The sequence below is a fragment of the Nannobrachium achirus genome (assembly GCF_963921795.1).
Source record: "Nannobrachium achirus genome assembly, chromosome: 17".
In the NCBI taxonomy this organism is placed as follows: Eukaryota; Metazoa; Chordata; class Actinopteri; order Myctophiformes; family Myctophidae; genus Nannobrachium; species Nannobrachium achirus.
Window position 1 is genome coordinate 54,411,435 of NC_137824.1, and position 12,584 is coordinate 54,424,018.

The window sequence follows — 12,584 nt, forward strand, 5'->3', positions numbered from 1 at the left end:
TACAGTTGCCAATGCCGTTGGTGTGTAAATGTGTGTGATAATGTGTTCTGCACTTCGCTACACTTAATAAATGTACCACTTATAATTTTAAAGGTAGGTTAAAGGAGCTATAGTCAACTTTTTCATTGTAGGGCCGACACTTTGTTTACATCCTAGTCTATAGACTAGAATGTAAACAAAGTGTCGGTCTGACAATGGCCAAAATGATTATTTTATCATTATTTTACGCTTTTTGTGGTAATTTTTTAATAGAAACAAATATATGAAGCTTATTTTTTTATAAAATATTTTCGAAACATTATTTTTATTTTAGCATCCGTTTTTCAAGAAAAAGTTGACTATAGCTCCTTTAAGTGAAAGTTTCAGTTTCAGTTTTCATGTAGGTGACAGGCCTTCCTCCAATCATGAACAAGTAGGGGCAGGCCTTGGTGCGCCTAAGGCCCACCCCCACTCAACCATGATTGGAGGAAGGCCCCACTCAATCCTGATTGGAGGAAAACTTGTCACCCAGCAGTTCTTGGTGGAGGAAATGAAAGTGCTGTTTTCTCCTCACAGGGGACATGGCTAAGTCCAAATACGGACCAAACACTCTATAATAACTGGTACTATCAGAACATAGACCCATTTTGCTATTATATGAATTAAAATAAATCACTTAACCTACCTTTAAGTGGCAGGTGCCATTGGATTTTCTCAAATTCCAGAGTCACACCCTCCCTAAAGCTAATGATGATAGTGAGATGCAGTTGGGACACTGTACTGTAGCTACCAAATTTCAGTGGTTTGTTTATTTTGTTTTGCTATTGATTTGACTTTTGAGCGGGCTGGGCTTGACCACTGAGATGGCCAGTTGGCATTGGCTGTACTCCTACACAGTCATTAACGCAGTGATGTCACTAGGTTTTCAATGTAATGGGTCCCGGGACCCACAGGTGGTCATTCAAATGGGTCCCAGAAAAGTTTTATGAGTCCTCAATACAATGTTTTCGAACGCTGTGAGCTTGTAGATCGGCTATTTTCAAAATGTTTGCCTATTTCTTATATGTATTTTACAATTTGGCTAATGTTTGAACTTAGAACTACTAAAACTACTAAAACATGTGCCCCTAATGAATTCAGGCGCGCAAAATGGCGTCGGACGTCGGTGGAATCAAAACATTGACGTTTCTATCGCCTGTTTAAGACTTTCTACGTGGATTTTATTTGTTTTGTTTGTTTATTTGTTAACGTAGGGTAAAGTAGGATGCTTTCACCCATGAACAATGGTGGTGTCTGTGGAATTTTAAAATGTTTTTCTTTTACCGCGACCCGCGTAAATTATTTTAACATGGACTCCAATGGAGGCGCATCCCCGGGACCATGACATGAATGAGTCCCTGGGCGACTTGAATGAGTTTTTGATGCGGGATGCGCACGTAATGACATCACTGTTAACGTTGAAAACGGTTGGTGTCTATTCATTGGCTTCGGGGTGTGTGTGTGTGTGTGTGTGTGTGTGTGTGTACATTGCCATAATGCGCTGAGCGCAGCTAAGCCAAGTAGTTTCTGCTCAGGACACTCTTGGTGGCAATCAGCAGAGGTGGAAAGTAACTAAGTACTGTACCTTATTTTTTGTTATTTGTACTTTACTTGAGTATTTCCAATTTCCAAAACTTTTACTTCTACTCCACCGCATCTCGGATTCAATATATTGTACTTTTACTCCACTACAATAATTTAAAAAAATGTGTTACTAGTTACTTTGTAGATTTTGATTATTATTATTAGCAAAATAGCCGATCTACAAGCTCACAATGCTTCGCAAAGATTTTTAATATACATTTAAAAACTTGAGATGGGACTTTCTGCATAAGGAGTACTTTTACTTGGGCATTTTTATGCCAATACTTTTGTACTTTTAATCAAGTGAATTTTTAATTCCGGGAAATTGTACTTTTTCCAACTCTGGCAGTCAGACAAAGACAGAACGTCTGCTGCGCCAGAAGAATCTCCCTTCTCTCCATTTCTCTATCTTTCTCACTCACTCGGTTTCTAACCAAAACAATCACAAACAAAAACAGCAACCTCGTTAACTCACTAATCCGACGTCTGCCGTGTCAATGCCCTCTTTTTCTCCACATCTTTGTGATTGTTTATGTTTTCTGTAGCAACCGATATTATGCCATTTCCCTTCGAGGGGCCGTTTCTCGTGACATCATTACGTTTTCATCTTCTCAGCTCATTTTTTATTTGTGTGAATATGTTTTTGTTTTTCTCACCCCAACCTTCCCCTAATTTCCTCTCCTCCCATTGTGCGCTCTGTCTCTCTCTCTCTCTCTCTCTCTCTCTCTCTCTCTCTCTCTCTCTTTCTCTCTCATTCCATCATTCCCAATTCTGCACTCCTTTCTTTTTCTTTGTTTCCTTACTCTCACTGTTCCAGTTTCTCCCCTTCACTCTCAGGGGCGTCAATTGGGTATGGCAGGGGTATGCAGCTGCCATACCCTGGGTCCAGGGGGGAAAATAAAAGTTACTTTTAAATATAAATCTGTGGATGTCTCTTTGTCTATTTGTGCTGGTTATTATGTTGTTAAATTACAGTAAAATAACTATAAAATGTTCACTTTAACAAGATATTGTAATTATATTCTCCACACTTGTATTCTCTCCATCTTGACAGAATGGTATATTCCCAGGTTCCGCAGGTCAGCCGCACAGGTGCAATGCATTATTGTTAATTGTGGCACGTTTACCAACATGCCAAGTTTAGCTGCACTTGAACAACCGTTCCAGGCTGCCATATCCAGCCCAAGAAACCGCAGAAACGGGGGAAAAAATGTAATGTATCATGCCTGTTACTAAGGTATGGCAACATGACTGGTGTCTTGCACGTGCGCGAAGGCGCGCGTGCAAGACACCAGTCATGTTGCCATACCTTAGCTTTTTCTGAACTGACGCCACTGTTCACTCTCTCCTTATCTTTCACTCCCCCATTGCTCCACCATAACCCTGTTTCCCCACTAATCCTCTCTTCATATCCCTTTCCCTTTCTTTCTCTTCTTCTTCTTTCTCTATGATTTTAGTCATCTGAAATGTTTTACTAGTCTTAAGCCCTTTGCACACAGGAGCGTTTAACCGCACGGATAAAACGGACAATATAATTTTTTTAAAAGAAAACAATGATTCTCTATGACCTCATGCACACCGGCTCCGAATTAGCCGTGCGACGAGTGGCTGCCGCCGTGCGTTTTTTTCTCGATCGAACCGAGTTCGATTCGTGCGTCGTGTCGCATGCGGTAAAAAACTCATCACTCCTTTTATGACTCCTTTTTGGATCCGTAGCGCCGATTCCGCACAGCCTTGCACAACAAATCCAATGCGTTTTATTCATGCCGCAAACGAAAAAAACGCAACTGTCCTGTGTGCAAAGGGCTTTAGTCGACTAATCATCATAAGATTTTAGTGGACTAAATCTACATCAGTTAGTTTAATCGACTAAAATGTATTTTAGCAGGCCTTGATGGTGTCACAATGGCAGATTTTACACTCGGTTACATGTTGAAAATAGCCTATCTACAAGCTCACAAAAAGTTGCGCTGCGACACGTTGTGTGCTTGTAGAATAGAAAAAAGCTTTACTTGTAGATTTGATATTTTCAGAGCGCAGCACCGGAGGACTTGTCTTTTAAGTTATACTGGATCTCTTCTCCATTAGTCCCGCTCTAATATTTTAGTCTAGTTTTTATTTGTTGACGAAATTGTCATTATATTAAGTCTTAGTTTTAGTCATCTTATTTTATTTATTCTATTATTTATTTATTACGTTTTTATTTAGTTATCGTCAGTCACTGCCGCAGCTAGCATGACGCACTGTGCGTCGGGCCGAAGGGCACCAAAAAGTGAAAAAAATAATAAGAAAAAAAAGTCGTTGCAGGGTGCAGCGGCCCTGTCGTCAGTGAAAAAAGGTAGTCGACAAACTTTTTTCGTCATAGTTTTAGTCGACGAAATCAACACGCACCCACTTTCTCATCCTCCCCCCTCCCTCTCTCTTACACACACAAACACACACACAAACACACGGCTGCACACCGCTTACCAAATGGTCTATTCCTATGCTGTTCCAGCCTTGCATTATGGGTAGGAAGGAGATGAAGGCAGGGATGACCCAGCAGCCTCCGATCATCAGAGCCACTCTCATTGGAGTCATCTTGTTGCGGTATACCAGCGGCTGGCAGCAGATGGCGTAGTACCTGCACACAGATGAAATACACATTATTAGTCACGACATGACGTCACAACATCTAATATAAATGGTAAGACGGAATGCATTTCCCAGCGGATTCCTCGCGGCTCGAGTCAGTGCAACCACACTTGCAATTTCCCAGAATAGCACCATTCTAGTTTACATTAACTCATACAGTGCCATCCGGCCACAAGGGGTGCTAGAGTGCCAGAAATTTCTCCATAGACCTTCTTTATAGCTTTCGTCGACCCTCTCCCAACTGGCTTGTGTTTTCACTCCAGTCAATGCTATGGGTGTCGAGAGGAGGAAGCTAGCTGACACGTAGCCAAAATGCTAACCCATTTAGAAGCCCGATCTAAAGCTATTTCAGCCGCAAAAAACTTTCTCTTTGGGTCTGGGGACACAATCCGGAGAAAATCCTGTCTAAAGATGTGATTTATTATTGGAGTGGGCGGCGCGATGCGGCCGTTAGCGCGAATACGGCCCGTGGATGGCCGAGTCTAAGTCCCGGCCAAGGATGGACGTCTAGACCGGGGCTTCGTTGAGGCCTCCGATAAAATAATTCATTTTATTAAATATCCCGGACATGTTCGGGATAGGCACCCTGGAATACGTCGCGCCGCCTACAATGAACATTCGGTGAACATTGGGGGGGGGTCTAAACTTTATTTTAAACCATTTTCAATGGAATAAATCGTCGGAGCATCTAGCGTCTCTCGTTGGTGAGCGCTGGGCGAGCCGGGACCACCCACGTTGCTCCAAGCAGCTCGGGGTAAGTAAAATAGCAAATAAAAAATTGTTTTTGATCCCGAATATCCCGAACATGTTCGGGATAGGCACTTAAAGGGTTAATGTAATGTATCTCTCAAAGGATTCATATCATTATGGTGCATGGGGACCATGATTGGCAGGAAATAGCATAGTTACTGTACGCGATAATGGAATCCGTAGGAGACAGGGGTTGAATAAATTAGAAGACGCGGCTTGTGATTGGCTGGAGCGGAGGTCGGAGAGCTTGGCTGTGGTCACTTGGACTGCGCGGGTGAATGTTAACCTCTATGCCTAAACCTAACCCAAAACCCTAACCTCAGTAACTATGACGCTGGTGAGTAGCTAACCTGCTAATGCTGGTGAACCGAAAACAAGCTCTCCTTCCCCCACCGTCTCCTACGGATTCCATAATGGCTTACAGTACATGTAGAGAAAGAACACGCCATTATTATATGCCTTTTTTGACGGCAACAGTATCGGAAATTATGCTGCCGATTTGTCCTGATGTTTAACCACTTTCAAAGTCCTAAGAAAGAGTTTCTTTATAGGCAAACAGAATAAAGTTCAGTTCATGAGTTAGTGCCTCCAGGCTGTATGAGAGAGAGAGAGAGAGAGAGTGAGAGTGCATCCAATGACCTTGAATATGTAGGAGATATATCTGTGAGATGAAGAAATGACAAAGTGATAGGCATCGGATGATATTTTAATTAACCGACCAGCGCTGTATGACTACACCAGGGACTCATATCTACTAAACTTTCCATGTCTATTCCCTTCTCTCTTAATGTCTTGCTCCCTTATCGTCTCTCTTAGCCCTCTCTCTGCTCTTTGAGCATCTCTCTTCCTCTCTCGCCTCGTCTCTCCGTCTGTCTCTCCCTGGTGCCCTGTCTCTTTCCACCTCTGTAAGTAAAGTGCTTTTTTAAATAAGTTTTATCAGTGCCAGCATTCTACAGTATAACAGACCAAAAAAAGTCACATTGGACCCAAGGACTTGTCTGTATTAAACGTACGGCGCACATTGTGAAAACCATCTTAATTTTTATCATTTCAACAAATATTCAATGTGTATTCACTCCATTTTGTTCCAAAATGTTCCTATTTATCGTGAAAAAGCAAAAAATAAATTAAAAATATAAATAAATATCAATTTAAAACTACACTCTCGCCATTAATATTAATGGAAGAATGTGGACTTTGTCCCACTGCATAACTCCGCCCCCAGTAGCAAAAGAGAATGATTTCTCTGGTTGGCCAGTCAGGGACCAATCAGAAGGCTGACAAAGGGTAATTGAATGTTGTAGTCAATGTCCTACAAATGTGGTTCTTTGACATTTATCTTTTATTAATACTAGGCTATAGGCTTGGCCTGTGATAAAGTGGGTTTATAACATACTGACTTTTGTACATTTGTTCAGTTACATTGTTGTGTGTGAGATTATATGCAACTATGACCAACCTTGGCTGTCTGTGGAGCAAAGCATATAGGGCCTATGCTACATAAGCCTATCAGGATGATGCCAAGTCACGGACATGTGTTATACAGGTATAGAGGGTATGCACATGCCTAAAGTGAATGGCAAATCGAGTGGCAAATTGAGTGGCAAAGTGAGTTTAATGTTGTTTAACGTCATGTAATGCAATGAGATGGGACTTGTCTGTTTGCCATGTATGGGCTGTCAAGGCCAGAAAGTCGTTTTTTGCCCCTCAGTAGGCGCTCCCACATAACTTCCGGGTATGATGATGATGTCATGTGCATACCCTCTATTTGCATTTTTGCACAATTAAAATAACTTGATTGTAGCATGTGTGCCTTTCTATGCAGCTCTATGTTGACTTTTTTCAATGTGGAACTTTGCTAGCTAGAGAATCAGCATTTACTTTGTTCATGTACTCATCATGATTCTTCATCCACACTGCACAGAATATCCTATGCAATTTTACCAGAGCCCTGTTAGTCAGTATTACTAGCTCTGGTCCATCGCTTTCACCTCCCGCATTGCTCCCGGTGAAGCTCTGACAGACCCGTCGGGAAACGCATGGACTCGAGATTGTCGGCCCCGCCGAGCGCTCAATACTAGTGAAAATAAACAAAACCGTTTCACTACTCACCAAACCAAAGGTAGTTTTGCGTTGTTGAAAGTCTATTCTCCGCGGTGGTAAACCCCTCAGCACCCCACCTACTCTGTAAAATACATTATTTTTGTCAAGAAAAAAAACGCACCCACCTCGAGCCACCTAGCGGCCACCACAGATACAATGGTTCACAACCCGGAAATAAGCGGCGGTCGAGTTGGATGCACTTTATTTCATGACAAAAATAATGTATTTTACAGAGTAGGTGGGGTGCTGAGGGGTTCACCACCGCGGAGAATAGACTTTCAACAGCGCAAAACGACCTTTGGTTTGGTGAGTAGTGAAACGGTTTTGTTTATTTTCACTAGTATTGAGCGCTCGGCGGGGCCGACAATCTCGAGTCCATGCGTTTCCCGACGGGTCTGTCAGAGCTTCACCGGGAGCAATGCGGGAGGTGAAAGCGATGGACCAGAGCTACAGTATTACCTGCCTCCACTTCTCACGACGAGGACGTAGGGTTGGATTTTAAGAGGCTAAAATGTTTGTAGTTGGGCACCTGGGTGGGCCACCAAGAGTGCATACTTATGGTCCTTATAGGGTCCAGAGGCCCTTTCTATCATGTCATTGTGATATGTGCTCTGCTATTACTTCGGTGAGCCACACCACTCGCCCCTTTTTATCCTTTAGATTGTTTTTCCCCCCTATACACACTGCACAGTTGTCCTGGGTAAGGGGTTTAACCTATCATGGGAATCTCCTCACATAATTTCCTTTCCCAGATTACAATTATTTATATTTTTTATTACATTTATTTTTCTTTGGTTTAGTCATCGTAATGGATTGACCAATGGTCCTGACATCTTTCACCAGGCCCCCTGTGACAATTTATTTTTGGAGACATGTTTAAGAAGCTTGATTTTACGCCCTCTTCTCCGTAATTCTTTGAGTGTTCGGATCCTTTTTTTCAAGGCCCCATGTCATGTAGGATTTGTAACACCGGTGTGCATTAGCCTACCAGCGCATTAGCCTACCAGCTTTGAGCCATTTAGATGTTTTAAATCTTCGCAAGCCATGTAACCACCAATATGTATTACAATAGCAATGTAAAAGAAAAAAAGAAATCTTTACGGAATCATTTACTGCTGCCCTCCCTCAGAAGAACAAGATGGAGAACTGACAAGATTGTGTTATAGAATCGTTTACTGTCCTCCCCTCAGACGCAGCACAAGATGGAGGGTGGACTCCTTTTGGATATTATAGTCAGAGAGTGTGCGGCCATCTTCCAGTTGTTTGCCAGCAAAGATCAGCCTCTGTTGGTCAGGGGGGATTCCTTCCTTGTCCTGTATTTTGGCCTTGACATTTTCAATGTTATCACTTGCCTCAACCTCCAGGGTAATGGTCTTGCCAGTAAGGGTCTTCACAAAAATCTGCATTCCTCCCCTCAGACGCAGCACAAGATGGAGGGTGGATTCTTTCTGGATGTTGTAGTCAGACAGTGTGCGGCCATCTTCCAGCTGCTTGCCAGCAAAGATCAGCCTCTGCTGGTCGGGGGGGATGCCTTCCTTGTCCTGGATTTTGGCCTTGACGTTCTCAATGTTATCACTTGCCTCAACCTCCAGGGTAATGGTCTTGCCAGTCAGGGTCTTGACAAAGATCTGCATTCCACCCCTCAGACGCAGAACAAGATGGAGGGTGGACTCTTTCTGGATATTATAGTCAGACAGTGTGCGGCCATCTTCCAGCTGCTTGCCAGCAAAGATCAGCCTCTGCTGGTCGGGGGGGATGCCTTCCTTGTCCTGGATTTTGGCCTTGACGTTCTCAATGTTATCACTTGCCTCAACCTCCAGGGTAATGGTCTTGCCAGTTAGGGTCTTGACAAAAATCTGCATTCCTCCCCTCAGTCGCAGCACAAGATGGAGGGTGGACTCCTTTTGGATATTGTAGTCAGACAGGGTGCGGCCATCTTCCAGTTGTTTGCCAGCAAAGATTAGCCTCTGCTGGTCGGGGGGGATGCCTTCCTTGTCCTGGATTTTGGCCTTAACATTTTCAATGTTATCACTTGCCTCAACCTCCAGGGTAATGGTCTTGCCAGTAAGGGTCTTCACAAAAATCTGCATGTTTGAACAACCTCCGTATACACAGCGAATAAGAGCTTCCTATTTGACTCAGACCTGTACTCTGCAAACTGTGAAGCCTGAACCCTCTTTTATGTCGGGGTTTGCCGGTGACATCACAGTTCTGACCTCATATTGTGAATTTGAGGCATTGTCTCAAAAAATTAGAAATTCAAGTGCAGTTGTTGTCAGGGTACCTAATGCAGAGTGCTTGATGGCCTCTGTATGTCATCAGTCATCAGGCATCTCCATATTTAGGCAAAACCCCTTCGGGCGGCCGAGCGTCTAGTCGGGGGAATGAATGCCCTTTAATGCAAACCCCATTATACCTGTTGTCTAAGGACCCGTTTTGACCATCTGTTTGCCTGTGTCCATTTATGCCCATAGATGGAGATCTCTGCAGACACAGTGCCGGTTCCGGGAAACTCTGATGTCAGACATTACAGACATTACAAGCTAATCTCCGGTGCAAGTTGACCCGGACGTTGCCAAACTGTGCATACACACTCCCTGGATGCCAATTCAGAACCTCTGCAACACATTTTTCACATGGGCCTGTTCTAGCGCCACCACAGGAGGCCCGATTCTAGCAATGACAGAGACAGACGTCATTATATAGCGCCCACAATCATCAATCAACAAGACATCACCACTTGATTAGAATAGAAAATAATGCATACTATATGACCCACCCACTGCTGTCATTGCTAGCGGACCCTGATGAAGGCCAAACGAGGCCGAAACACTTTGGTCGTTTCTTTTAACCCTCTAAGGCCCACGGTTGTAATATTACAACGTTTGTATTTTATCCAAAAAAAGGTTTAAATCATTTTATTTTAGCTCCCCCTACCACCTAAACACCACCATTGGATTCTATTGTTTAGTATTACAATGCCATTGGCCACAATATTTGCATATAAATACCCCCCACAGGGGCTGACATTCACACCCGCCACACCCGCTGAAATTCCAGAGTTTTGACGAACAACATCTCACTTTTTCATGGAAGCTATACCTCACAAAAACATAAGTAAAATGCCTGTACTATTTGTTTTGGTGATCATTAGAATGTCTAGAACATGTACATATGTTATTATTGTGAAAAATATCCCCCATATGTAAATTAGAGCATGATTTATGATTTTTGATTTATGGCTATAAAATCTTACAAAAACATTTTTTTGAAAAAAACATTACATTTTCCTCTTAATAGGACTCCTACAACACCATCTGATTTTTTTCAATTTTTTATTTCAAGTATTTCTTAATGCGGGCCTTAGAGGGTTAATGCTGCCATGAGTTAAATAAATTTGTTTTATAGTTTGAACTGAACGGAGCTGCCTTGGAATTTTTTCTTAGTTCCCCACCTTATCAGTGCACTGTTTTATGTTACAATGGAATGGAAGTAGAATCTTTTTGCCTCAATTCCAATACATTGTTGCCTTTGTTCCTGTGGTGAGTCTTGTTTCATCCCTCCATCCCTGATTACAACCACACAGCCAGCACACGCCCCAGCTCCATCCTCCTAGAGGATGTGATCAGTGCACCGACTGCTTTGAGCTGTCAAGCAGTGGCGGCTCCAGGCAATTTTTAATGGGGGTGCTGGAAGGGAGCTTGGCTATTAATTGAGGTGCTAAGAAGTTGTGGATATTATAGCCTACCAATGTACATATATAAGAGCCTAAAAAAACACAAAACCATGCACATTATGAAACAGCGAATCACTGTTCATGAAGTAGCATAACATTCAGGTATTGCATCAGCATCACAAGTGTTAAGTCACATTAAATAAATGGCAATACCATCAACAAAAGGAGTGATGTGGCTATAGGCTGCAAACAGATACTGACCATTTCTGGCACATTTTATTTTTCTCCTAACTTATCATGAAGGACTTCTAGTTTCTACAGTGGTGGGCAGGAACCTTTCTTTCACCAATGTCACATATTTGAACAAGGATAATGTTATTTGATGACAGTGAAAACAAATATTATTTGGCTGAGCATTTCTTGGGGGTGCTAAGGGGGTGCTATGGACTTCTTTTGAGGTGCTAAAGCACCTGCAAGCACCCCCCTAGCGCCGCCTATGTGTCAAGATGTGCGCAGCAGTCTACGCAGTCTCAAAGCTACTAGCAACTGCAAAAAAAGCTTCTTTCCACGAACAATCAGGAACATGAACGAACTGTCAAGAACGAGAAAGATCCAGGGCAAAAGGAATCGCTACCTCCTTGTGAACCTACTTCACATAAAGAGATACCGTTAAGTTGAATTGCTCCTACTGTACATAAATGTATACTGTGGTGAAGTTGAATATACTAACCTGTTGCACATACTGTAGAACATACTGTGAAGATGTTACAAAAAAGTTAAGTACAGTACAGTAGCAACTACTGGAAAAATATGCTGTTGGTGTGTAGAATATGCCAAACTTTATGCACATGTACATTTGAGGATGCTCTTTTCTTTTCTCGTTGCTCTTTTGCCCTTTGCACTTTTCAATCCAAAATTCCCCAGGCTCTTTCTGAGAAAGTCCTGGATCGGAGGTTAAGACCCCTACAACTTGGTCACTGTCTTCACGGCATAAAGATTCTAAAAAATGATTTAACACATTCCAAAGACGACATAAGTTGTCTTTTCAAATCCGACGGTTCATCGCCAAGAACAAATAAAGTCTCACGCTCCGTAAGGGAGGCTTCTTTAAATATGGCTTGCATTCACTATTATAGCTCTGCTTGTCTTGCCTGCTTTGCATTCGCTACTGCTTAGCTGACTCCTCCACCCGAGCCTCCACCTTTTGATCAGAGTCTGGCATAGGCTTACATACTTGTGATTTGTGTCTGCTGATTCAAGCTAATATGTCAATGTATTGCTATTTGTACTGCCATTGTATCCCTATGGGGTTTTTAAGGTTCACTGATTTTGCATAGCAAGCTGCTTGGACAAAATTCAGGGAAAATTTTTCCGTTTTCCATTTGTTTCAATTAATGGTTAAATCTACTTTGATGTGAGTGTTCCTGACAAAAGATTATTTGACGTAAATTAGGCTCTGACCACGCATCGTGTTTAAAAGACCATGTCTCTCTCCTACACTGCTCCTCTCTGTCTGTCTCTTTACTTTATATCTTTTGTCATTCACACTCTGGCTTCTAGAAACTAGGCGGTAAACCATGGAGACACATAATGGAATCTATCAGTGCGGAGACTCAGCGACAATCGAATTGCATACCGATAGGCTTAGATGGAATCATGAATCATCCGTCCTCGTCAACATATACGGAGCGATACCAGAGCCCCCTCACAACAACACCTAACGCAGAGAGCCCTGTCACGTCAAACAGATGCCGCATGGTCAGATTTGAATCCATCTCATCACCAGTTTGAAACAACGGGTCACTTGTGTCAACGTAAT

At 42.6% G+C, this 12,584-nt stretch overlaps 1 protein-coding gene across 1 annotated transcript in view; it reads right to left on the reverse strand.

Annotated features, from left to right (window-relative positions):
* htr4 (5-hydroxytryptamine receptor 4) overlaps positions 1-12,584 on the reverse strand; it is a gene marked incomplete at both ends in the record, with an annotated part of 212,655 nt that overhangs the window by 81,533 nt on the left and 118,538 nt on the right. The window contains one exon of the mRNA XM_080745872.1: positions 4,072-4,225. Within this exon, the coding sequence (XP_080601998.1) occupies positions 4,072-4,225 (154 nt within the window). The remainder of the gene's footprint in view (positions 1-4,071; positions 4,226-12,584) is intronic.